Raw genomic sequence first — 26508 nt, 5'->3', positions numbered from 1 at the left:
TGATAAGCTGGACGGTGTTTTCTTACTGGACCGGCAATCAGACCAGCAATTGGCAGCAACGCCCGACAAGGAGAAAGACTCCGCCAGTCTCGTCTCTTCTCGTCGCGTCTGTGCAGATGCTTGGCCCGAGCGAGTGGTACGGGAGCTGCGCCGTCCGTGGATGTGGATTCGTCGGGGCGAATGGGAGGAGATCTGCGAGAGGTGAAAACATCCTGTACAGTACATACGGCTTTTGACCGAGTGCTGATTTGCCATCTTCGTCTCTGCGGGGTATATTGTGCTCGAGAATTGTCCTGTGTACAACGGAGGAGCACGGAGCAATGGTGCCGTCCGATCTCCGCGCCTAGGGGAAATCCAGAACGCGGCGATCGACCGAGGGGATCCGTGCAAAGAGGATCTGGTCCACATGAGATCATATACGAGGAGATACGTATGAAGTCCGCACCGGCGATATCGGGCTCAGGTCTATACTCTTCACTGACATCTGCCACGCGCCAATTGAGTTTCACCAAGCGTGCGCCATAAGGATCGCCTCCTGTTCACCCACCTCGTCGGGAACCAATGGAGGAGCTGAAATGCGGAGGACAGTCGTCCGTGAAGAAGTTGACTTTCGAGCCACGAGTGGGAAGAACCGGGGTGCAGCTCAATACTAGGATAGGCCGGGTATATCGGCCTACCCTACCCCAGCACTCGGGAGTACCTACATCGTACCTTCGCCGTGTAGGTCTCGCACTGCTGGCACGAAACAAAAAAGCCAACTGGATCTGCTGAGGATCTCCCGCGAAACTTTCACACTTTCCCAGGTACGGGACCCTCTTGCCCAGTCTAACCTTGCGACGCGTGGTGTGTGCGACCGGGCCCCGGTTCTGCACATCCGCCACGGATGATTCGACTGCGTGCCAGCCAGGCCAAGCCAGGCACCCGTGAAATGGGGACAACGCTCAGTCCTCCGGGAATTCCACCCACCGTACAGGGGTTGGTCGGCGTTGGCCACCTGGAGCCACCTGGACCCGAAAATAGGGGCAGGTCCCAGATCTCTGACGTGCCGTGATCACCGTCCCACTTCGCACAGTCTGCGCCCCGTCCATATTTTTTTCAATAGTTCCGGGCTGGTGCACTAGCCGCTCGTCGCTCCCCGCCCGCCTTCATTTTGTGTTTGTGTGGATGATTTCGGGTCCGAGGATGAGCGGCTTTGCTTGGGAACCGTGGTTGGGTCGAGTGCTCGGTGGTCTTGTGGTCCCCCAAAGTTGGCTGCAAGGATCGGTTAGTGTAGGTCCCTGGGTACAGGACCGAACTAACCCGCCTGAGTCTAGAGGAGAGGGGAGCTGAGTCAGATATACCGGAGAGACGTGACCCTCGGGCTCCACCGGGGATCGTCCATGGCACGGGGTTCACTCGATGATGATTGCACTTTTCTCTTACTATGTATATACCGGGGCGACGCGCAAACCAACAAAACCAGCGACCGGGACATTCCATGGGAAGAGGGCCTCGGCCATCACGGCGTCGGAGGGTTAGTGAAATCATCGTAGTGTTTCCCCATCACTTTTCCTCCGTATTTCTCCGCTCTCCGCTCAGAATGCCAGACAAATGAGAGCCGCGCCGATCATGTCATCTCCTGCCCTAGACTCCTAGACTCCTAGACTCTTAGGCTCTTAGACTCTCCTCGGGTCCTTGGACCCAAGCCTAACCCTGCTATAACTCCCGTTGATTTCCAGACCTGGTTCGCCCCGCAGTGAACCCCCCGAGCTTTTTAACATTAACATTAACATTTGCGATTAGCCTCCCGGTGCCTCGACGTGACCGTACCAATACTTGCGGATCTTGCGCTCTGCTACACTTTCCCCCCCCTTTTTCCCTTTTCCCTGTTTCCCGGTGCTTTTCCTTTTCATTCCGGGTTACCTCCCTGAAGTACAGTACACTCCTCCCTGTGGATCTCCCCAAAGCTTCTTGCCGCGCCAGGGATCCGTGGAACCGCGCGAGTAGATCCCATCTCTCCAGAGATCGGTGCAACCTGTTGACTCGCTGACTTGCTGCGGTCCGTGCTTTCCCTTGGGGCGATCCCTGGAATTCTCCAACACCGAGGAGGGGTCGAGTCAAAACCATCGCATCCGCTCACCTTTCTCCATACCCTGGTCGATCTCCTTAGCTTATTTTTTTTCCTTTTGTGAATCTTATAACATCCGGGGTACCTTGACATACCCTCCGTCATCACTGCTTGCTCAAACCCCCTCCTTTCACCCCATCATGGTGAACGGCGCTGCTGCCGTGTTGGAGCCCACTTTCACCGGGTATGTGGCCACCACCCAGGATGCTCTGATCCTGTTCGAGGCCTGTCTCACCGGTGTTCTGCACCATGTGCCTCGACGACCTCACGACCGGGAACGCAGCCATCTGGTGCGCAGCGGTAGTGTTTTCATCTACGAAGAGAACTCCTCCGGCATCAAGCGATGGACGGACGGCGTCACCTGGAGCCCCAGTCGCATCTTGGGCAACTTCCTCGTCTACCGGGAACTGGACAAACCCTTTCCGCCCGGGGAGAAGAAGCGCGCGATGAAAAAGGCCAATCGACGAGCCGTGCCTCCGTCGCGACCGGGCGAGCCTTATCCTACTCGACATGACAGCAACGGCGGCCAGCCCTACTCACCTACTCAGCCCTCTCCTCCGTTCGGCGAACGCCCACACCAGTCGGAGGTCGAGCGCGCATTGGTAGGGTCGCTGGTCGACTCGTACGGCTTCAAGGATTCGGGTCTGGTAAAAAAGACGATGAGCGTGACCGTCATGGGTGTGACCCACCATTTGGTCTCTTACTACAGCGTCGAGGACGTCATGCGCGGTGCGCTTAACCCGCCGTCGATGGTCGAGTCCCTGCGCTACATTCGCCCGCGCGTCGACCTCACCCAGAAACAAAGCTTCCGAGCGCCTATCGATGATCTAGAGACCAGCGCCATGGAGAGCGCTCATGACCCTTCCCACGCCGCCCTCTACGGGTACCGCCCGCAGATGATGGCGCCTCCGGGATACGGCATGCCCAACCCGTCCCCCGACTTCTACATGCACGCCAGTCCATACACCGCCACACATCCCCCACAAGCGGGTCCGATAGCAGGATACTCCCTGGGCAACTCGATGCCTGGCCAGCCTGCACCGAACCCGTACCTGCCCTCTCCCGCCGCACCCATGGTCAAACAAGACGACTACCACGCCTTCCGCGCCGGGCCCTACGGAGGCAGCATGGACTCGATCAGCCACGGCGGACTCTCATCATCGATCCCAGGAGCAATCAACACGGCCATCCCGAGCTCGCTCAGCGACCGCAACCGCTCAACCTCTGACCACAGCCCGTCCGCCTACCGCAACAGCTCTATCTCCTCGCGCAGCGTCGCCACCGATGCGACCTCCCCCATGGACCCGTCCACGCCTGCCACCTACTCCCGTAGCAGCTTCAGCCTATCCAGCCAAATGGACAATTCCAGCACGCCCATCGACCGAGGCATCGGCCCTCTGGACCCCTCCGTGCCCCGCCGCGAATCGAACCCCATCCACCCTTCTTACTACGGGGATCGCTCCCAGTACTACGTCAATGCTAGTGCCCCTGTGAATCACCACTACGCGGCTGCACAGCCTCTATCTTCATGGACGACCACTGCCCCCGCGCAGCCGCAGATCTAATTATGTCACGTTCCTGTTTTCGTTAGGTGTTGGGTTGGGCTGGTATTGTTTTAAGGACAGGTTTTCTGGTTTCAGCCTCGTTCACCGGTTGTTTCTGTTTCACGACTAAGGATTGATTGTTTCAAAGGGTATTTACTCTCGACTGGTTCGGAGCGGGGAGTCGGGGCGGCTATTGTCTTTTTTATTTCCTTGTTCGTGTCTTTTATGCTCGGCGATATAGACCCCCTGTTTTGCTCTGCCTTTTTTTATTTATTTACTTCGGGTCAGTGGGAATCTGCGGCTACTGGCTACGCGAAGCTCGGCTCGACCTGTTCTGTGTTTCGCCACTTTGACCTGATTACGAACTCGAAAACGGGTTCCCCCCCCTTCCGATGTACTCATGTCCCTTTGTCTATACGGTGCCCGTTTTCTGCTTTCTTCAGCTGTGTGGGCTCTCTGCTTTTTTATTGTTATCGGGTGGCGTCTTTGTGAATTTCTGACGATGTGATGCAACAAATCCCCCAATTACCCAAAACGCTTGTGTTTTTTTTTTTTTTTTTTTTTTCAAATTCCACCTTTTTTCTTATGACTATTTGCTTTCTTGCTGGAATTGGCTCTGTTAGTGTATCTGCGGTAGGCTCTTTACTTTCTTTAATGTGTGAATGTGGTTTTTTCTTTACGGTTCTGCTATTGGTATATGTTTGGCCCGGGCTGGGTGGACGTCGATTCACTTGAATGTTGGGAGGCATGGGATGTTGGGGTTGTGGCTTGTGTAAGGTTGAGATACCGATGCCGATATGAGAAAATATTAAACGTTTCTCTGTATACTTCAATTCCCAGCTTTGAACTAGATCCTTACCGGGTGTGTTCGTAGTCTGGCCGAAACCGCTTAGCGGCTCGATGGAGTGGCTCGAACTTATACCGTTGAAGATCTCGACTACCCTGAAATGATCTTATCGACCTCGGGAATACCTGATCAATAGGTGATCCGAGATTCTACTATAGCTAGTAAACCGACCTGAGGGTTCAACGTCAGTTTAATTATCCAGGTACATTGGGCAGAGTACGTATATCTCTTTCTCGCTGGCACCAATGGCACCAGTCCGTTTCTACGCCTTCTCAATTGTAGACAATGGCGTGACTACACTTGTGCATGTGGTCTGTCACTATACATAGTTCAATGATTAGGCTTTGTGCCAAGGGATTCTCAGGAACCATAGGAGATGATTAAAGTTATCCTTGAACTCAAACATGCAAGAGGATATTTGAGTTTGCAAACATATGGTAGATACTTATGGATGCATTCTCGAGGCCTTTGAATAAATAGGCTTTGTTCAACTTGACCCAGTCTCCAGGCTTTGGAACTGAATTGTGGTTGAAAGTGTTGAAGATTTGTGGCTACTATTGGTGATACCTACATAGCCATGATGCAGCTAGTTAGGCTCCACCAGTTTCATTGGACTTTGCTTGATTGATTGTCGGTGATCCATCCATATATACCTCGCCTCATAAGCCTAAAAATGCTGGTTGCATTTGTCGAGGTGAGGTTCGGAAATGTATGTCCGATGTACCTGGCATTTGAGGTCACAGCAACGGAAGTAATTTCTCTATAGACGTGACTAGAATCGATGTATAAGCTAACGGGGTCTCTTATATGTCCTGTGAGCATCCAGTTGCGCTTCATTATCAGGACGAGCAGTTCCCTGGCTCGTTCTTTACCCCTCAAGCTCCTTCATTTCTGTTGCGAGCTCAAAGTTCTATTCTTGATGCTCCTTTGCTTATCGTCTCCACGGGGATTAAACGAGTGCTCCGAGTTCCAATGTTGTCTCTCCACGTGGGAAAAATATCTAAAACCCATGCTCAAGTGTTGGCGGAATCCCTCCTCGTTTAAGTATACGGCTCTACAACTCCATCACCTTGCACCAGTAGTAATCTTGTCTAGCCCCGAGGTCTAATTTTCCTCTCTGAGTCTAGAACCACTTGATGTCACATTGTATCTAGGTAGCCAAAAGCACGATATGATGCAACAAGGGATCGGAATGTATAAATTTATGGGGTATTAGATCCGGTATCTTATCATTCGCTTATCTGTGGCCCTCGTGTTCTGAATTGAGTTCGCAAGGGATCTGATCTAGGATTGGAATGTAGTTGGTTTTCAGGTTTTTAGAGCGAGCTTCCGGTGATTCGCATCGCCAAGTAATTTTATTCTTGTCGCTTGTTTTTGGGTCCGAATGGTGGAAATGAGGAATAGAAGAATGTTAATGTTGTATAGGGCTTGTGGACGAGTTTTCTAACCGTTGAGCTACGGGCCTTCAAGGTGGGGAATTATTTCCAGAAGAGGTTCTCAACCTTAATCAGCCTTATTTAGCTTCCGACGAAGATTTTCTTTAATTGAAGGTAGTGTCAATTCAAGCCCTAGGTATGTTCTAAGCTGACTTTGAGTCAGGCTTGGTGCATCGGGCTTTGCTCTTGTCCTTCCCACGGTGGCGCATTCTTTAATTCCTCGTTTCGCTTTCGAGTCTGGCTACTGTAGATGGCTTCACGCCACAAGCGAGACACGGACGACGCCCTCATACTTGGCCTAGAGCCGGTTTTGCACCGGAAACCAACCGAGGCTGTCTTGGGCGCATTCCATTTTGTTTGTTGACAGTAAACATTAGAGTATACCCGGTCTGTTGCTTGTATGCCTTCATTTTTTTGAGGCTTAAAACCCTCCTGATTCCTGGCCTTCGGTAGGGTATACGCCAACGAACATTCAATCGACAACCCTCGCCTATCGCCTTCTCGTCTTTCTTTCACCACGTTACCAATCTTCATAATACTTTTAATTCAAGAAGCAACAATTGCTGTCTGTCATTGATCATCGCAATTGTCTCTCTCTTAGCACGATATTCCCAATCATTCACGATGAAGGGAATTGCTTTTCCTTTGCTTTTCAGCGTTGCTACGCTCGCCCATCCAACGGGTCTGGTGAGAACATTGCTTTCTTCAACCGCTTCAATCGTCAAACTGACCAAACTTTTTAGTGGTGGGGCACCGACTTCTGCTATCCCACCCCGGAAAATACCGACAACCAGTGCTCGCAATCCCAGAAGGCTGGGTTTGACTGGTCTAACATAGACGATGTCGATAACTGGGCCTTCGAAGGCTTCAACTTCGATGGCTTCTCGCCCAGCGATAACTGCGGGGGATCCGGTGTAAGTTCCTACAACCATATTGAGAGTATTGAATCTAATTTTGAGAAGGGCAAGTGCATCGCAGGAAAGCTTTGTCGGGACGATGCCTACACCATCAAGGTGGACGCCGTTGACGCTCCGTTTTCCGTCCGCACCTTCCATCTTTCAACTTCTCGGCCCACCAACGTCCTTATGAAGTATGAGCTGGCAGATGGGACCTCTTGTCACCAGGTCGCTTTCAGCTCCCCCGAGGGTGTCGATGTCAACAACGACCAGTGTGGTGGAGCCCGTTCCGTCGAGTTTACACTTCCTGAAGAGAGCCAGTTTGATGAATGTGACCTGAACATCCATTCGGTTGCCTTTGACTGCTCTACTGGGCCCAAGCCTCCCCCTATGGCTACTCCATCTGAATCTCTAGTGCCTAGCATGAGCTGGAGTACTATGCCTAGTCTGCACACTCACTCGACCAGTGTGATGGAGGAAATTACCACTGATATTACGCCTATGGCTACTACTTCCACGGTGTTCACGACTCAGATATTCACCGTGACCAAGTGCCCACCCACCGTGACCGACTGCCCTGCTCACTCTACTAAGGTTGTTACCTCCACATATGGCGTGTCGACTGCTGTGTGGTCACCCCCCGCGGTGACTGGAGCTGGCCATATAACCACGAGTGCTATCATCTCGACCCCTGCCGAGCCCACCTCGTCCGTCGTGCCCGCTCCATGCCCTAAGCTGGTTCCCATGTGCATGAACACATGGCTCTCAATCCCGAAGTGCGACTCCAACAGCGACACCGCATGCTTCTGTCCATCTTCCGAGTTCGCAGACAAAGTCAAGTCTTGTATTCACGCCTGGGGCACTTCTGAGCATGAAACACAGTCTGCACTCTCCTACTTCGCTGGCATCTGTGCCCCTTATGTTCCAAAGAACCCTTCCATTATCGAAATCCCCCCAATGACCTCGCACGCGTCGTCTGTTCATATGCCTACTTCCTCCTGGGCACCTACCACTCCGGCCCCGGCGGCTCCTTCTACCACTCTTACCTGGTCTTCTCACACCGTGACTGTCCCGCAGGTTGCGTTCAGCACGGTCACTGTTAGCTCCACAACCAGTGTGTGCCTGGTGCCTGGTGTTCCAACCAGCCATAGGACTACCCTCACACCCGCGACTAAGACCACCTGTGCTAGCCACATTCCGACTTCCTCTAAAATCACCCCCCTGTGGTTCTTTCTAACGCTGGATCTAAAACTTCCGTGGCTAGTATGTGGGCAGGTATGGCCATGTTGATTCTTCGCCTTCTGTAAACATATTGGTTTCTTTTACATATTGTTCTTCTATAATGGTCGAACGTGTTCACCTGAATTCTAATAGGTTTCTGCTCCGTTTAATGAATACGATGAGAAATAGGAGCTCTCACAACATCTCACTCCTCATCCACCTTGAACACTCTCGTCTCTGCTACTACAATATGATTCACCTATATCTTGGTTCTGGTCTGCTTAACTGAGCTAGTCACATTCTATAGAAGATTATAGGAATACGCTAAATAAGCTAATAGCTTTCTATAAAGAGAACATAGCCAATCCAATCGGGACCAGAGTGACCATCTTGTGTCCGTTTAGATATACGTGCGCCCTTAAGAATTAATTTCTTCTTTAGTTCCCTAATTTTCTTTAATGCTACATGTAGAGCAACCAAGCTAAACGTCGGGGTAGGTGATGAATGCGGCGGATTGTTCCACACGTCGTGGATAACATCTCTCAGGGCCGGCTAGCGAGATAGCCGATGGCCCCAGATCAAGAAGTTCAGGTTCATGACAGCTGGCGGGGCCAATATATTCGGAATGCATATGAAGCTCCAGACCTAATGTACCATCCGGTCGCGAATTGATTGGATCAGCCGTGGTCTGTTCTTCGATAGAGCCTGAGTGGTATTCATCCCAATCTAAACATTAAATTGATACACGATGATAGTAAGATTATGTATTTGGCCAAGACGGTGAAGATAATTTGGACCCTCGACTGTCTCTAGTACTGATGCTGTTTAATAATTGAATAAAGCTCGTCAGAGCCGATAATATCATAACATCGAATGCTGTTCAAGTGTCGTATTCCCTAACGTTAGTATAATCAACTCCATGCCGAATCTTGCCAAGTATCGCTATGCAGTAAACCAATCCGCCAATGAGGGTCATGGCCGAAGCGGTCGCTCTATGGGTATTTCCAAAAGATACGGAAAAAAAGGTACAAGGAAAAAGAAATTAAAAACAGGAGTGAAGATGAGAAAAGCCATTCAAAAGGGAGGACAGCCTCGCTGGAGACATAAGCACGGATACACCACCACGACGTACCTACCCGATTGTAACCGTCGTTTCTATCCACGTATCAACTACCTCCCTTTGTACTCACTCGGGCAACCCTTTACTTCTCATCTTCGGAGAGAGACGAAAGCAAGCCCGACGTAAATGGCTGGTTCCTGAGGCTCATAACACGGCGCCCATCACGCGTCGAGCCGGGGCTCTCACGGCGCCCCCCAGGATGCACGGTACGCAGCATCCCGTTACGGACGTTCTCGTAGCTCTTGAGGCCGACTTCCGCGTTGCGCAAGGGAGACGACCACTCGGGATTCCCGTAGGTACCGTCGTCATAGAGCCACCAGCCAACTTCTGTCGCTGAGCTACTGGCGCGCCTATGTCCCGACCGATCAAGCTCAGGACTGACATCGTGGGCACCATCAGTGACTCGGTATGGCACTTCCGTGCCATACACTCGGTTTGGGTGAGCCGGCGGGCTCGCGTGGAGCGCGGCGAGTTGCTGGATCAAAGCGGGGTCGAATCCCAGACGGACATTGTAGGTGTTTGTGCTGCTCTGTACGCTGGGAATCGAGATAGGCACCGCCATGGTGTCCACCAAAGCGGTGGTGGGTGGTGCGGCGGCGGGCGCAGCGGCGGCGAACTCTCTAGTTCCGATATTGGAGCTGAGCTGACGCAGTTGGTTGTCCAGCAGGGTGTTGGTCAAATTGGTCCCCTGCTGCTGCGAGGGGTTCAAATTGCCATATTGACCCCGGTATCCTTGCTGAGGGTTGCGAATCTGCGGGAGCTTCGTCTCTGGCGGAATTTCCACCTGTAGAACGCGTGGTTAGTCTCCCTTTCCCCTCTCTCTTGCTAGGTGCTCTGAGGTACTTACTCGACGGGTATACTTTCGACCGGGCATTGCAATGTAGTGGTCGAATGCGCTCTCCATAGTCGCAAAGTTGAAACCGCGCTCCGGGTCTGCGGGCTGAAAGCGCTGACCGATCTCGCAACGGAAGTCGACACCACGGTGATCCGCAGGCTGGTATGGAGACAGCCGGAGCATCCAGCCCGGGTAGCTACCCCACAAGGCTTGGATGACAGGATCGATTTCAAGCGAGAGCTTGATTTTGCTGTTGGCGGCGGGCTTTTGAATGAGCATGACGAAGGTGAACTCGCGAGGGAGGCCAGAGCGCTGCAGGTTGTTCTCCTCGAGGGACCAGAAGATCTCGCCAGCCTCGACATCAAAGGCAGGGCCCTTGGGGCTCCTAAATGTGCGGGACGAGCCTTGGATACGCATCATCTCGTAACGGCGGTACTGGCCGTTGAGACTGCCAGATGGGATAAGACTGGCGCTGACTGGAGGTTCAGAGACACCAAGGGAGCCGGCCAAGCTGAAGGACCACTCCATTGTCTCTGGAGAGATGGTGCCGTAGACGAGATGCGGTGCGTGCATCAGAAAGTGCGGGTTTCCGGGTGAACTTCCGTTATTGGATGCAGGCTTGGAATGCTCAGAGCTGATCTGGACGACAGCGCGGACAGTGGCAGACTTAAAGCGGTGCGCCAGAGTGTGCGCCGAGTGGAAAACGAAGCTCAGGGCTAAAAAATCAACATGCTCCGCGTAGGTGTCGGACACGGCCGGGCTATCCCAGTAGCCATGCTGAAGACGCGACACATGCGCGGTGATGTACGCATCTCCGGGAAGATGCCGCTCGTAGACGCACGCCCGATTGACAAGCAACCGGGGGTTGTCCATGTTTGGGTCGTGGGATTCCTTGTGCTTGTGCGTCTCGTCGCCAGTGGGTGGTTGGGTGGGTGGGTTACGACGAGGTTCAGTTGAGTTGGAATCATTTTTGGCCGGTGATAATACACCCATCGTGGACAGGCAACGCTGGAACAACATCTCTTGTCCCCTATTAAACCCCGTCGTCGTTTGCTCTCCATCTGGATTTTCTGCAATCTTCGCGGTCCTTAGATTTGTAGCCGCATTTCTGTGCAAGTAAATAGAAAGCTGAGAATTAGTGGTGAATGGCGAAAAATCTATGACTCTGGCCGACCATGCTGATGACGCCAGCTATCAGGCGGATAGTCATGTGTATGCGGCTGTCAGGTGGATATGTGGTGGTGGACGGCCAGGGTGACTCATATTAATGAAGGACAGCTGCATCTGTAGTTAGTGAAACACATTTTAGCTCCAAAATCAAGAAATGATGTTCTTCGGACAGAGATGTCGTCGATGATGAAGTTAGATGTTGATCGGCGATGTGGTACGTCCGGGGACGGAAACGGAGCAATCATTAATCCGAAGCCTTGAAATCATCCGCTCCTCGCCGTCTCACGAGTTCATCTTGGGCTCGGCTTTGCTATTACACGGTCTGCGGCTTTGGTCTTGGTCGGAAGGTTTGATTTCCCTTAATTAATTCGATTCATTCATCGCAATCCCACTAATGCCCGGTCGCAGCACCTTATCTGTACTATATAAGATTTCGATGTTTATCGCAGTCTTATTTCAAGTCATCGGATCTTGCTGACTGCATTGCTTTTTCCTCGGGGACTGCCAAGACCAAACCAGGTCATTACGCTTCCTCCTCGGTGGCTGCGTTGTCGGCTGAGTCGGGCTCCAAGACCCTCCAACGGGGAATGTGTTGATCTTCTGTCATCGATTTGACCCAAGCCACTCATTTTCACACCGACTCTGTGTAATATTACAACTGAACAAGACTTGTATTATCCTTTTTCTTCTGCGTCACTATGCTTGCAGCTCGACTATTGCCATTTCGGGCAACCCGGGGATCCCACGGACTCCGGGGCAGCACGCGCCTTTCGCTCCAGCAACATGGAGCCTTGTGCATTCGAGACACGTCTCGCCCCCGATGCATTTGGACACAATCATCGGGCCTGACCCGGCTACCCACCAGGTATGTTGTCCAGAATGTGCCGATTCCATCCGGTCTAACTTAAGCTTCAATCAAACAAGAACCCGGAGCTCCCAGACTCCATCTTCAAGAACATCTTTGCTCATCAAGAGATGGTCAACGTCAAAGGCGCCCGAAGACCCCAAGGAGCCCAAAGAATCGGACTCCAAAAAGTAAGCCTCGCATGTTCTCCTCAATCGGAACACTGGACGCTAATGGCTATAGACTGGCCACTGCTACAAAACGCATTCTTTCCAAAATCCCCCTTAAGTCAAGCCATGAGAACATTTACACCGTCCCCAACATTCTGACCTTCTCCCGTCTCGTGGCTGCACCTGCTGTGGGTTACCTACTCGTACACAACTATCATGCCGCGGCACTGTCCCTGTTCGCATATGCAGGTATCACTGACTTGGTCGATGGCTGGATTGCCCGAAAATACCAGCTGCAGACGGTCGTGGGAACCATCATCGACCCGATGGCCGACAAGCTGTTGATGACGATCGGAGTGGCGTGTTTGGCAGTGAACGGATCCCTTCCCGGTAAGTACCTAAATGTTGACGCATGCCAATATGCGTAAATGTCTGACGGGGTTTAGTGTGGCTTGCCGTTATTATCCTCGGTCGAGATGTCGGTCTAGCTATCTCGGCTATCTATTATCGATGGATCTCGCTTCCACCGCCCAAGACTATGGCTCGGTACTGGGACTTTTCTCTCCCGTCGGCTGAGGTCAAGCCGACTGAGATCTCGAAGATCAATACGGCCCTCCAGCTGGTGCTGGTTGGCAGTGCGATCGCCCTGCCCGTTGTTCCTGAGACGATCATCAGTGCCTGGCATTTGAGCGAGGCCATGACTGGATTCCAGTAAGTGATTTTTTTTCCTGCTGTTGCTTTTTTCTTTTCTTTTCTTTTTTTGCATGGGACGTACTATATACCCTGGGCCGCCTTGAGTCTTTTCAATGGTGATTCTAGTACATACGACCATAGGGTGTGGAGAACAGGGCTTCCCGTCCGCTCAGCCGTACTTAAGCCACACGCCGGCAGGTTAGTAGTTGGGTGGGTGACCACCAGCGAATCCCTGCTGTTGTATGTTTTTTTTTTTTTTTTTGGTTTTTTTTTTCTTTGTACTCATTGCGGCCGGTTCTGCCTTTTTTTTTCTCTCTCTTTTTCTTTTGTTCCACAATAACTGACTCGCGCAGGTACCTTGTGGCGGGCACAACCATCTGGTCCGGCCTGAGCTACGTCTTCTCCAAAAACGCAGTAAAGATTCTCTCCAAAGAGGAAGTGCAGAAGCGGATCGCACAGGCGGCAGCAAAGCGAAAGCCCTAGAGCAGTCCTTGGACTTCGGATCAGGGTCCTTGCGCTAATAATTGTAGGGGGAGCTCAATTTTCGAATGGCTCTACCTTGGTGTACACAGTCAATTGCCTCGACATAGTGAGGCTGGCACACATTTTTGGATGCACAGTCGAGCTTTTCTAGTTCTTATTTTTTAAAAAAATACTATTTTGTACAAATGATTCGAAAAAGGACAGTATATGACAGAGACGAGCCATGATAGTCACCACCGTTGCTTATGTAGATCATTCGCAATCTGGTGATCCTCGATGTGCGCGTCAGAAAATACGCATGTCGAGTGAGAAAATTGAAGAGAGTATTAGAGATGTACTGATAACACTGTGAAACTTAGGTGTAGAAGAAAGAATGTAGTTAACCTAATGAGTGATCTTCTAACCAGTATTCGATGATCTCGTATTTGAAAGGATAAGAATCAGCATCAGCGCTGGATGAGATGATCTTGCAAACCATCGTTAACTTGAATCCAAGTCCATCGGTGTAGAGAGCTTGTACTTTTGCTCGGTGTAGAGAGCTTGTACTTTTGGCCAACATGTGACCAGGTATATTGCGTTATTCAAATGTTTGTCTTTCATTGCTTGAAGTGTTGTGCTTTCCTTTTCTGCGATGACCGACTGATGTAGGCACCTCGTGGCGGGTTTACTCATCCGATTCGGCATGCCTGCAACGCGGCGAAAAGAAGTACAGAATGTGGATCGCCAGGCGGCAGCGAAGCGAAGCCCTAAAATCGCGCTCGGACTACGAGCTGGGACCCTCGGGCTCCGAATCCCTGTAAAGCACTGTGACCTCCTTTGCGTACTAGAAGTTATTGTGTGCTCGTGAAAGTAAGTAATTTAGCCGTTTTGACGGTCGTTTCGGATAGATGCCCGATGCACTCTGCATTCTGCATTCTGCAAGGGGGCCATGTGATATGGGCGATTGAAAACAGCCCGAAAACGTGTACTAGGTGGCGCGATCTACGGGGGTGATCCTGGACCGATGGCGTGGATGAGACCCATCGGCATGATCCTCCCGAGCGGTTCGGCAGTTGCATGGATCGGGCTGGGCCTGGGACTTTTGTTTATTTCCGAGCGTTTTCGAAAACTTTACTGTTTCCGGAGAGTGGCGGCTACCCAAGCCTAACGAGATCTGAGAGTCTTATATTTAGATCTATTTTCCATTGGGTTTACTTTTTAGTATTGATGGATAGATGGATGGGTGGATGAATGGATGGATCATTCAATTATAGTCTGGTAGAACGTGCATTACACCTCGTTGTTGTTATAGAGATGGCCATCTTGGCCTAATTGAGATACGGGATACCGGTATTCTAAGCAAGCTTAGTTTATTTCTGATTCAAAACGGGCAAGGATGATTTCATGATGAACAAAACATTCCTGTGGGTCTTGATTAGCAAGAGTTCATCGGATATATGTCAGCGCCCGCCAATGCCGAGCGGTGTGGTAATAAGGGATTTATGAAAGGGTATCCGGAGATATCAGCAAGAAATTGTCGGCGGACTTGAATCAGGCAGAACGAGGTGGGGCCGAACCGAGTGGGGCATTACTGCATTACTCATGGGCCTCGTTTCTGCATCCGGAATATAGATTCCTCGTCGATTAGGGGTCCACAAAACCTCAATTGGCCACTCGCAATCGAATGTGAGAAGCATGGCGCGGTCGCCGAGAGGCGGTCGCGGGTCGATAGGAATCCGATATTCCGCTTGCTGGGGATCGGCTAAACGCCGGCAATATCTCCGACGAAATCTCTGACGCGGGTTGGCCCGCAATGAATCAACCTGACTCATGCGACCCACCGAAGCTCTCTTTTCCCTGACGAATGCGGTGCCCGTTAATTGGATCTTGAATGGTAAACTGACAAATCCAAATGGGTCTCGGAGTTAAGCGTTTGCTAGAATTTCTCTATTAAATGGTTAAACGCTACCCTCCTATCCTTAATTTGTGAACACTCTCCGCTCTTTTTTTTTCCTTTTTGTCCTCCTGTATATACCCTCCCAATACGAAATCTCTCTGTCTGCATTTGCTTGAGTAAACCCTATCGCCGGCGAGATGGATGCCGACCATCGCGCATTCGAGGCACAGGCCGAGAACATGTCTTCCCGCCAGGAATTCTCGGCTTATACTACAACTACCAGTAGTCACCACAATGAATTTCACACCGAACCTTCCAATGTTCAATCCGGAGTGTCTGGTCAAGAGACCAATGGACACGCTCACGTCGATACCTTCACCAACAACCATGATGACGTCGCCACCACCGAGGAGATCAATCGCCAGACCGAGGCCCTAGACCCGATCTCCACCAGCTCTTCTAATTCTAGTTCTCATGACAGCGTCGAGGGCCGTTGGGGCGAGAAGGAGGCGGGCGAGCCCGTCTCCCGCCGCGGTGCTATGGAAGATTTGGAGGAAATGCGCCGCGAGTTGACCCGCCTCAGCTTGCACCGCACCCGCTCCACCGCCCCCAAGAGTGCGCGTCGCCTGAAGTCCCGCGCCAGTCGCAAGGATGAAGAGAAGGCCCTAGACGAGGAGTCGACCGATACTGAGGACACGGGCTTCGACCTGGCCGAATTCCTCCTTGGCGGTCATCTGGAGCGCCGAACGACCGCCGGCGAGCCGGCAAAGAAGGTTGGTGTCGTCTTTAAGAACCTGACTGTTCAGGGTATTGAGACTGGTGCTTCATTCGTGCGGACTTTGCCGCACGCTGTTGTCGGCACCTTTGGCCCGGATCTGTATAACCTCATCTGTCGATTCGTGCCGCAGGCGCGTGGGGGAAGAAGCCTCCCGTTCGGAACCTCATCAATGATTTCAACGGTGCTGTACGTGAGGGCGAGATGATGTTGGTGCTAGGCCGCCCCGGTGCCGGATGTACCACCTTCCTCAAGGCAATCTCAAACGACCGCGCTTCCTTCGCGGCCGTCACTGGTGATGTCAGCTATGGTGGTCTCTCGGCACAGGACCAGCACAAGCACTTCCGTGGCGAAGTGAACTATAACCCCGAGGACGACCAGCATTTCCCGTCGCTCACGGTCTGGCAAACGCTCAAATTCTCGCTGATCAACAAGACTCGCAAGCATGATCGCGACAGCATCCCCGTCATCATTGATGCGCTGCTGAAGATGTTCGGCATTAGCCACACCAAAAACACTCTGGTTGGTAACGAGTATGTCCGCGGTGTCTCTGGTGGTGAGCGGAAGCGTGTTAGTATCGCCGAGACTCTGGCTACCAAGTCGTCGGTTGTTTGCTGGGATAACTCGACCCGCGGTCTGGATGCAAGCACTGCTCTCGACTACGCCAAGTCTTTGCGTATCATGACCGACGTCAGCAAGCGAACCACCCTGGTCACTCTGTACCAGGCTGGTGAGAGCATTTACGAGCTCATGGATAAGGTGATGGTCATCGACCAGGGCCGTATGCTTTACCAGGGTCCGGCCAACGAAGCCCGACAGTACTTCATCGACCTTGGATTCCACTGCTCGGAGCAGTCGACCACCGCTGACTTCCTGACTTCGCTATGCGACCCCAACGCCCGCCAGTTCCAGCCCGGCCGTGAGGCCTCGACCCCCAAGACTGCTGAGGAGCTCGAGCGGTTGTTCAAGAACAGCGACACCTACAAGTACATCTGCAATGATCTCAGCAACTACGAGAAGCGCCTCGAGGAAACACAGTTGGAGGATACCCGCCGTTTCCAGAAGACAGTCGCCCAGTCTAAGAGTAAGACCGTCTCGAAAAAGTCGCCTTACACTGTTTCCCTCGTCCGTCAGGTTGCAGCTTGTGTCAAGCGCGAGTTCTGGCTGCTGTGGGGCGACAAGACCTCTCTCTACACCAAATACTTCATTATCATCTCCAATGGTCTCATCGTCGCTTCTCTCTTCTATGGAGAGTCTCTGAATACCAGCGGCGCCTTCTCGCGTAGCGGTGCCCTGTTCTTCTCTATTCTATTCCTTGGCTGGCTGCAATTGACCGAGCTGATGCCCGCTGTCACTGGCAGAGGCATCGTGGCCCGGCACAAGGATTACGCTTTCTACCGTCCATCTGCTGTGTCAATCGCTCGTGTGGTCGTTGATTTCCCGGCTATTTTCTGCATGGTTGTTCCCTTTACGATTATCGTCTACTTTATGACTGGTTTGGATGTGACTGTTTCCAAGTTCTTCATCTATTTCCTGTTCGTGTACACGACGACTTTCTGTATCACATCGATGTACCGCATGTTTGCCGCTCTGTCGCCAACTATCGATGACGCGGTGCGATTCGCTGGTATCGCTCTGAACCTGTTGATTCTCTTCGTCGGCTATGTGATTCCCAAGCAGACTTTGATCGGCGAATCTATCTGGTTCGGATGGCTATTCTACGTCAACCCGATCTCATATAGTTATGAGGCCGTCTTGTCTAACGAATTCGCTGGTCGTACCATGCAGTGTGCTCCCTCGCAGCTTGTCCCCCAGGGGCCCGGCGTTGATCCCAACTACCAGGGTTGTGCCTTGACTGGTTCTTCCCTGGGGCAGAAAACGGTCCCTGGCGCTCAGTATCTATCGGTGAACTTCCAATTCACCCGTCACCACCTATGGCGCAACTTTGGTGTCGTCATTGCTTTCACTGTGCTGTATATTCTGGTCACCATATGGGCCGCCGAGTTCCTCTCATTTGTTGGCGGCGGTGGCGGCGCCTTGGTCTTCAAGAAGTCCAAGCGTGCTAAGAAAATCACTGCCCAGACCGGCAAGGAGAATGATGAGGAGAAGGTCGCCGACCTGAACGATGATGCCGCTCGTGCTCGCGGCGAATCGCCCTCTTCCGGAGACGACGCTGCTTTCAACCGGCTGTCGTCCAGCGAGCGGTGCTTCACCTGGTCCGACGTCGAGTACACTGTCCCCTATGGCAATGGAACTCGAAAGCTGCTGAACAAGGTCAATGGATTCGCCAAGCCTGGTGTTATGATTGCTCTTATGGGTGCCTCTGGTGCTGGTAAGACTACTTTGCTTAACACTTTGGCCCAGCGCCAGAAGATGGGTGTCGTCAAGGGCGATATGCTTGTGGATGGTCACCCTCTGGGAGCCGACTTCCAGCGTGGCACTGGTTTCTGTGAACAAATGGACCTGCACGACAATACCTCGACCATCCGCGAAGCTTTCGAGTTCTCAGCTATCCTTCGTCAAGACCGCAGCACTCCCCGCCAGGAAAAGATCGACTACGTCAACCGGATTATCGACCTTTTGGAGCTCGAGGAAATACAGGATGCCATCATCGGGTCCCTTAACGTTGAGCAGAAGAAGCGTGTAACTATTGGTGTCGAACTGGCCGCCAAGCCTTCCCTGCTTCTGTTCCTTGATGAGCCCACCAGTGGTCTGGATAGTCAAGCTGCTTTCTCCATTGTCCGATTCCTGAAGAAGCTGTCTCAGGCTGGCCAGGCTATCGTGTGTACCATCCACCAGCCCTCGTCCATGCTCATCCAGCAGTTCGACATGATCCTGGCCCTCAACCCCGGTGGTAACACGTTCTACTTCGGACCCGTGGGCATGGAGGGTGCCGCCGTGATCAAGTACTTCGCCGATCGTGGCTTCGTCTGCCCGCCGAACAAGAATGTCGCCGAGTTCATCCTGGAAACCGCCGCCAAGGCCACCGAACGCGACGGCAAGAAGGTCGACTGGAACGAGGAATGGCGCTCTTCGCAACAGAACCGCGAGATGCTGGAAGAGATCGAGCGCATCAGGACCGAGCGCAGCAAGATACCCATCGAGGATAGCGGTAGCTCAACATACGAGTTCGCCGCTCCCACCGCAATCCAGATCGAACTTCTCACCAAGCGTCTGTTCACGCAGTACTGGCGCGATCCCTCATACTACTACGGCAAACTATTCGTCAGCGTGATCATCGGTATCTTCAACGGCTTCACCTTCTGGATGCTGCCGAACACCGTGGCAAGCATGCAAGACCGCATGTTCTCATGCTTCGTGATCATCCTGATCCCGCCGATCGTCCTGAACTCTGTCGTACCCAAGTTCTACATCAACCGCGCCCTATGGGAAGCCCGTGAATACCCATCCCGTATCTACGGCTGGGTCGCCTTCTGCACGGCCAACGTCGTCTGTGAAATCCCCGCCGCCATCATCACCGGTCTCGTCTACTGGCTGCTGTGGTACTACCCCGTGGGTCTGCCCACCGACTCCTCGTCAGCAGGCTACGTCTTCCTCATGTCGATGCTCTTCTTCCTCTTCCAAGCCTCCTGGGGCCAATGGATCTGCGCTTTCGCTCCCTCATTCACCGTCATCTCCAACGTGCTACCCTTCTTCTTCGTCATGATCAACTTGTTCAACGGTATCGTTCGCCCCTACGCAGATTACCCCGTTTTCTGGAAGTACTGGATGTATTACGTCAACCCCGTCACCTGGTGGCTGCGCGGTGTTCTATCCTCCGTCCTTCCCTCCGTGCAAATCCGGTGCGCCGCAGAGGAGTACACGCGCTTCAATCCGCCCCCTGGAAAGACTTGTGGCGAATACGCCGGCAACTTTGTTCAGAATCTCGCCGGCGTTGGATACCTGAATGATCCTAATGCCACTCAGAACTGCGAGTACTGCCCTTACTCCACTGGCTCAGAGTACATGGCCAACCTGAACGTCCACGCCGGTGACAAATGGCGCTGCTTCGGTATTTTCCTCGCCTTTGTCATCATCAACTGGGCACTTGTCTACTTCTTCATCTACACTGTCCGTGTCCGTGGCTGGGGCTTCGGTCTGGGTTATGTGTTCGGACTGGGTGGTATGATCGTTGATGCTATCAAGAAGCCATTCCAGAAGAAGGCGGCAGAGCAATGATCTCTCGCGGTCTTACCCATTTCCTTTCTTTTACCCATTTCCTTTCTTTTACCCATTTCCTTTCTTTTACCCATTTCCTTTCTTTTACCCATTTCCTTTCTTTTACCCATTTCCTTTCTTTTACCCATTTCCTTTCTTTTACCCATTTCCTTTCTTTTACCCATTTCCTTTCTTTTACCCATTTCCTATTCCTCTGCGTGTTCATCTACCTGTTTATATTGGGTGAACAATGGCCTATTTAATTTGCATTTACATATGGCGTTTGTGTGGAGCCTGGCTCAAAGGTCTCTTACGGTTTTTGGCTTGTTTTCGTTTCCTGACGGCGCGAAAGCATAGATCATCTACTCTAGATTAGAGTGCGCCTAAAAGTACATACATGTCTTCTTGAGATCTCGAAAAAGATCTACCGAAAATTTCCCAAGTTTTATTAATCGTACAAGTGTTTTTGTATTTCGTTATTTCCACCCTTTGGTATCAAAACCCCGCATCACTCATCAGAAAAGAGATCATAAAGGCCATGATGCAACACCACTTTCGTCTAGCTTGAACTAACCCATGAAGAACCATGGCTCCCGCTTCTCCCGTCGTTGACTAATGTACTCAGTATGAGGGGAACCATCAGGACGGAGAGGGAGACCAGATTGAGAAACACCAGGCTTCTCATCGTAGGTCTTAGCGGGCATCTTCATCGGAACCGGGACGAAGGAGTTGATATCGGCAACTGGGAACTTTTCTTTCTCCTGTGCGCTCTTCTCGCGCTCGCGGATGACGGTGAGTTGTTCACGGCCCTCCATTCCAGTTGTGTCGACATGGGGAGTGTCGTCGGCGGGGTTGTAGGGGCTGGTGATGGGGACGATGACGCCGCATTCCCAGTTGCGACAGTTCAAGCGAGGTTCTTTGGTTGCGCGGTCTTTTACGAGACGGCCCCTGTTATGTGTTAGTTCTGATTAGAGGGTTATGTGTGGGAGAGGGAGGTTTACCAGGCGCTCTCGGAAAAATTGGCACTGCCGACGTACACCCAGGCGGTGCACTTGGTGCTGTCACGGAGGATGACGGCCTGTTGGGGCCAAATGAACATGAGCTGGAAGGAGTTAGTAAGCGGTTCATTCAACAAGGTTTCAATCCGGTGAGCGTACCTTGTTGTGCATCAATACTCCTCTCTCGCTTTCGCAGTCCCGGAGGATGTCTCTGGGGAAGTGATTGTCGTTGTACCATTTCTTCTGGAAGCAGATTGTTCCTGCGGTCTCCTCGGGGTGCGAATGAGCAGCCCGCACCGTCAAATCGGACGGAAAATACACGCGAAGACGCTTCTTCCATTCGGCGGGAGCCTTGAGCATGAGGCTCCGGTTGGGGTCATCGGTTTGTGCCATGAAGGGGTTCTTGTCATTGCGGAGGATGTATTCGGTGAGACCGTCGTCACCTATAACTTGTGTTAGCTTTGTTTTGAGAGATTTGGGGATGGGGGGAACTTACCCTTGCAGGCGTAGTGGATGGCACGCACAAAGTTATCGTTCAGCGAACCGATGGAAGATGTCTGTTTTGGTTAGAGTCGATAACGGTTGTGGTCCTTGGTGTATTTACGTACCACATATTCAAGGTTGACAGGCGCAGTCGTCCGGAGACCGAGGTTGGTCACAGCACGACCGAGACCAGGGTAGCCAGTGCGTCGCCATGCCGACTCGTCGTTGTGAGGTCCGCCGCTGTGGAATATGAGATCAATGACTCTCCCTGTCTTGAAATAATGCCAATACTTACATGGTGTGGACGAACGCGTAACGAGCAGTCTTGCTGAAATCGAAATTATCCATTTTTTGTATGATTTTCTCATTCAGTGTGGTCGCCTTTAGAAAATAGACCAGCTCTTCGTAGAACGGGGTCTTCGAGTCTTCACAGAAGCCCGGCTGAGTACCCTTCTTCGGCAGATCGATCAGGAATACCGTCTGCTCTCTTGTCAATAAGGGAGGCATCATACGGATCTCAAATTTACTCACATTCTCCATCAGATTGTTCTCACCCCAATCAGTCGCAGTGAGATTGGCAGTCGGGATAGCGATGCGCAAATAACCAGGGTGGAACAGCAGCATAAGCTTCGAGTGCATGCAGTTGATATTTCCGTCCATGGGTGGGAAGCACAAGCGCAGGTTCGTCATCGACGCAGTCTCTTCCTGATACTGAATTTGCTTGAAGTGCGGCGGAATGTCAGAATCCCTGGGCCACAACATGTTGTGCAGAGGGACAGGGTCCTCGCTTACCATGCGTTTCTCTTTGGCATGCATCATCAAGATGAAGCGCGTGCTGACAGTGTCCATCTTAGTGAAAAGCCACTCCATATCCCACAGGAATGAGCTGAGCACTGCTAGCTCCAGGTCGCCTCGCTGAAGCACCTCCTCGATGGTGATATCGTCATTGGAACGGGGGGCGTTGCTGATGGATGTCTTCTTGACGGCCCCGAGAGGAAATTGCGGCACTGGTCGTGCGACTGGCTTGGCTTTGCAGCCAGGGTGATTGGTATCCGGTCGATCGCAGATATCCGGGCCAGGTACAGCCCGCGAGGAGGACCGCGAGAAGGGCGAGGGGTCCCCACTCTCAGATGAGCGAATTGGATTAGTCTTGCGTAACTTGGGCGGAGGCTGATGGATCAAAGATGCGGATTCATTAGCTTGGTCCTTTTCCAAACCAATGTTCTTAGAAAAAGAGTCGCCAGCCTTGCGCTTAGCCTGGCGGGCGAGACGCTCCTGTTCCATGTGCTTCCGATCCATTCCCAAGACGCCCTGAGGCTGCTGGGGATTTCCAGTGGGCTTCTCAGTGGGCTTCTCAGTGGATTTCTGAGTCGCATTTTCCGCAAGAGTTGGAGATTCAGGGTCGCCATGATGGTTGAGTCCCTCCATGGACATGGCGATTGCAAGACGGAGTTCTTCGTCCTCCTCCGCCGCCTCATCATCCTGGCGGGCGCGCTCCATGGATCCCTCTCCGGCATTCTTGATGGTGTCGGCCTCGTGGACGCGTCTCTCGACAGCTTCATTGGTGGGCGCATCCGACTCGTCGGTATCAGAACCAACAAATGACTTCGACTTGGGGAATACCTCCTGAATGTCGGAATTATTGTCGGAATCATGGGTCAGGTCAACTACCTGGTTCTGGGCGGTGTAAGATGAAGCCTCTGCAGTTGCACTCTGGGTGCCGTGGGCTTGCTCGTCGCTGGTTTGCGCATCACGCAATGATGCTTCGATAGCCGCCCTCAGCATGGCGTCGTCCATGTCGGACAGCTCCATGTTGAGACTGCTTGTTTATGAACAGACTTCCAGTAGTCTAGAAAGGTGGTGGAGCGGTTGATGGGTGATCGTTAGGATCAAGAGGATGAAATGATTCAGAAAAGTGAATGCTCATCCCACGTCGCGCGGTGCCACCTGATTGGGAAAGCGGGGCACTAAAACCGCTTACATGGAGATCAAACTCAGGACAACAGACCCCGATGGTTTTATGGGATACTTTATGCCGTCGTCGGTAATCCGACGATGTTGTTGATGATCCACCCCTATCAAGTTGATGTCAGGTCACATGACCTCAATCTACATCGCACTCAATTTGTGTAGAGATGCCATGACATTGACCAGAACCACAACCAGAGCCGGAAATTATGCGTTTCATATTGTAGTATCAGAGTGATATAATTAAACATAGGGAAGGGAAAGTTCGCGGCATATATGACTGATGAAATTATCACGAAAGCGGAACTACGGAATAACCTGGATGTTTTTCAAAAGTTAAAATATTGACTAGATAGAAAACCTGACGCATTCCAGTTCGGTCTCCAATTGATCTTTTGAATAACCCTTGTCAACTGGTTTGACATGATGTTCTCCAAGGTTATCTGACGATGGCGAGACTTCATAGATTGATTCGAGCATCCTTTTTGTTTGTCTCACATCGGCCCCGTCTTCATAATATACAGTATACAATATACAGATGCTCTAATGCTGGGATATTAAACTGTACGTACTAGGATTTGACAGTCAGATATTATCGGCTGCGTAATGTAGAGTATTAAGGTTGGTTCGGACACGGACCCGGAGTTAGCGAAATCCCGAGAGGTTCGAGCTCTCACAACATCAAGATAAAAAGCTCCCCCCGTCCATATAAACCATTTTGAACAACATCTTTCATCTTCTCAAAGTATTGTCATTTAATTCCATATTCCACGTCATGTCGACTGTTATTGTATTTGGGCCTACTGGCAATATCGGTTCCGTCGCTGCAAGGACTGCCCAAGAGCATGGGGTTAAGGTCGTCCTGGCAATGCGAGACCCGAAGAAGGCCATTCCCGGTCTAAGCTCACAGCAAGAACAAGCAGGCGGCTTTGAAAGAGTTCAAGCCGATCTAACAGACGCCGACTCTGTCGCCGCAGCCGTCAAGACATCCGGAGCTAAACGAGCCTTCATCTATGCTGCCTTCGGCTCTCCAGACAATATGAAGTCCGCTCTTGTCGCCCTTAAATCCTCCGGTATTAAATTCGTCGTTTTCCTGAGCAGCTACACCATCTCTGGGGAGCTCAAGGATGTCGAACCCCACGATCTCATCCCTTACCGCCACGCCCAAGTGGAACTAAATCTCGACGAGGTCTTCGGCCCTGAAAACTACGTCGCCGTGCGTCCTGGAAGTTTCGTCACAAACATACTGCGCTATAAGAGCGGTATCGCAGCTGGTGAGGTGAAACTCCACACGCCGAATTCCAAGCTCGATTGCATCACGCCTGTTGATATGGGTCGTGTCAGTGGAATCATTCTTGCGCAAGGACCGAAGAATGGGCAGCGTAAGGTCTATCTCTATGGCCCCCAGATGCTCTCGATGTCAGACGCTATTCAGACTATTGCGAAGATTTTGGGCAAGAATGTCAACATTACAAGTATCAATGCCCAAGAGGCTCTTGAGCAGTATCTCAGTTCTGGTGTGCCTAAGCCGATGGGGGAGTATATGATTCGGAGATTTGGAAATGACGATACAAGGATTGCGCGTTCGCATTACGAGGAGGGTATTAAGAACGTGCAGCTTTATACGGGAACACCTCCTACTGGTTTTGAGGAATGGGTGGCTGCGAACAAGGATCTGTTCAACGTGTGATTTCTTGTAAGGCATTTTCAATGTGACCTGCGGTAGGGGATTGGTTTCCTATCCTTGCAAAGATCTACTGTCACTGAAGTTGTAATCACAAGTCATAAAAGACATAAAATTCATTTGGAATAGCCATTGATCATTACACATAATCAGGTTTTTTGTTTTTTTGGTTTTTTTTTTAAAAAAAAAAAAAAAAAGAAGCCGCCAGTCCAATATTGAGGACAAAATGCATCAGTACTCGGTCGGTTTGTTGCGCTTGACATAGCTGGTTCCCGTGCCCTGTATACATGAGCGCGGGCTCATTCTGGTCGAGTAATGGGATACGTTCTGATTTCAAGCCCGTGAGCACATGGCTTCTCTGTAGTGTAAGGGACAAATTTCACAGTGGCGTCATTGTCGATTACTTCGCTCTCAGTCATTGTCATATGGTGCCCTTCCGACTAGGCATTGAACAGCCTGACCGTATGGCCGATCAGAAAACGGATGCTGGCAGTTGGCATCGTGTCGAAGTCGCACTCTTGAGGGGCTACCAGTTGACAGTTATTGGCGCTTCATGGTTCACAATATGCTGGTTACAATTGATCACGATGAGCGCCCGGTCCATTTTCTCAATGGAGACACAAACTCTCATGTCAAAGATCAAATGCATTGCAAGGCAAGATCATTGATAGCAAAGAAAGCATCTCGATCAGTACCGATAGGACGAAGCCCCAAGCCAACGACAAGCAGTCTTTTCTCGTTTGGCGATTTGATAGCGATGGAGTTTGCAATTTGTCGAGCGAGCAGCTGACCAATCGTGTCCTGGCCAGAAGCGTAACCACCCAGAAGTGAAGTCGCTGTCAGTCCGCTGAGGGGTAGAAGACTGTCCTCTCCGTCTTCGGAGAAAGTGTGCGCGCCTTCAGTGCCTGGGTTCTGGTTTTCCATCGGTACATGCAGCTATTTGGCAGTCAGCAATTGTGAAAGGACGCAGCTGATGGTCATGACAAACCCAGTGAGCGAGTCGTCCTTCCTGCGAGATAGTCACCATGATCTTGTCGGAGAATTTCATGACCATGACGTCTGTCTTGACACCATTGACCAGCCCAGCCACTTGCTTTGTAGCAGCTGGGTATGGAAGGTCTAGGGTGCCATTCAACAGATTATCAAGAGTTTCCATGATGCGTGTGTTTGAGGTTCCGTTCGATGCGGGCGGTTGTTGAT

At 51.6% G+C, this 26508-nt stretch overlaps 8 protein-coding genes across 8 annotated transcripts; 5 read left to right on the top strand and 3 right to left on the bottom strand.

Annotated features, from left to right (window-relative positions):
• Positions 1-2247: 2247 nt before the first annotated feature.
• Positions 2248-3672, top strand: N7498_004822 (camp independent regulatory protein; the record flags this gene model as incomplete). Its single annotated transcript, XM_058451884.1, has 1 exon — positions 2248-3672. The coding sequence occupies one exon, from the start codon at positions 2248-2250 to the stop codon at positions 3670-3672; it is 1425 nt and encodes a 474-aa protein (XP_058308422.1).
• Positions 3673-6558: 2886 nt separating this feature from the next.
• Positions 6559-8120, top strand: N7498_004821 (CFEM domain-containing protein; the record flags this gene model as incomplete). Its single annotated transcript, XM_058451883.1, has 3 exons — positions 6559-6621; positions 6678-6848; positions 6897-8120. The coding sequence occupies 3 exons, from the start codon at positions 6559-6561 to the stop codon at positions 8118-8120; spliced, it is 1458 nt and encodes a 485-aa protein (XP_058308421.1).
• Positions 8121-9253: 1133 nt separating this feature from the next.
• Positions 9254-10999, bottom strand: N7498_004820 (uncharacterized protein; the record flags this gene model as incomplete). The annotated part of the gene is made up of 2 exons (XM_058451882.1): positions 9254-9955; positions 10019-10999. The coding sequence occupies 2 exons, from the start codon at positions 10997-10999 to the stop codon at positions 9254-9256; spliced, it is 1683 nt and encodes a 560-aa protein (XP_058308420.1).
• An 875-nt stretch (positions 11000-11874) lies between these two features.
• Positions 11875-13366, top strand: N7498_004819 (cardiolipin synthase; the record flags this gene model as incomplete). Its single annotated transcript, XM_058451881.1, has 4 exons — positions 11875-12041; positions 12213-12580; positions 12637-12901; positions 13237-13366. 4 exons carry the CDS (start codon positions 11875-11877, stop codon positions 13364-13366), a joined length of 930 nt encoding a protein of 309 aa, XP_058308419.1.
• Positions 13367-15439: 2073 nt separating this feature from the next.
• atrF (ABC drug exporter AtrF) lies at positions 15440-20196 on the top strand (the record flags this gene model as incomplete). Its single annotated transcript, XM_058451880.1, is given in 2 exon segments — positions 15440-16133; positions 16151-20196. The coding sequence occupies 2 exon segments, from the start codon at positions 15440-15442 to the stop codon at positions 20194-20196; spliced, it is 4740 nt and encodes a 1579-aa protein (XP_058308418.1).
• A 548-nt stretch (positions 20197-20744) lies between these two features.
• N7498_004817 (uncharacterized protein) lies at positions 20745-23468 on the bottom strand (the record flags this gene model as incomplete). The annotated part of the gene is made up of 7 exons (XM_058451879.1): positions 20745-21123; positions 21177-21277; positions 21333-21616; positions 21670-21730; positions 21782-21896; positions 21952-22136; positions 22188-23468. The coding sequence occupies 7 exons, from the start codon at positions 23466-23468 to the stop codon at positions 20745-20747; spliced, it is 2406 nt and encodes an 801-aa protein (XP_058308417.1).
• Positions 23469-24399: 931 nt separating this feature from the next.
• Positions 24400-25314, top strand: N7498_004816 (uncharacterized protein; the record flags this gene model as incomplete). The annotated part of the gene is made up of 1 exon (XM_058451878.1): positions 24400-25314. The coding sequence occupies one exon, from the start codon at positions 24400-24402 to the stop codon at positions 25312-25314; it is 915 nt and encodes a 304-aa protein (XP_058308416.1).
• A 633-nt stretch (positions 25315-25947) lies between these two features.
• N7498_004815 (uncharacterized protein) lies at positions 25948-26464 on the bottom strand (the record flags this gene model as incomplete). Its single annotated transcript, XM_058451877.1, has 2 exons — positions 25948-26244; positions 26297-26464. 2 exons carry the CDS (start codon positions 26462-26464, stop codon positions 25948-25950), a joined length of 465 nt encoding a protein of 154 aa, XP_058308415.1.
• Between the last annotated feature and the right edge of the window lie 44 nt (positions 26465-26508).

The sequence above is a fragment of the Penicillium cinerascens genome, assembly GCF_028974065.1.
Source record: "Penicillium cinerascens strain IBT 15544 chromosome Unknown contig_5_segment0_segment0, whole genome shotgun sequence".
In the NCBI taxonomy this organism is placed as follows: Eukaryota; Fungi; Ascomycota; class Eurotiomycetes; order Eurotiales; family Aspergillaceae; genus Penicillium; species Penicillium cinerascens.
This window is presented reverse-complemented; position numbering and strand designations above follow the sequence as displayed.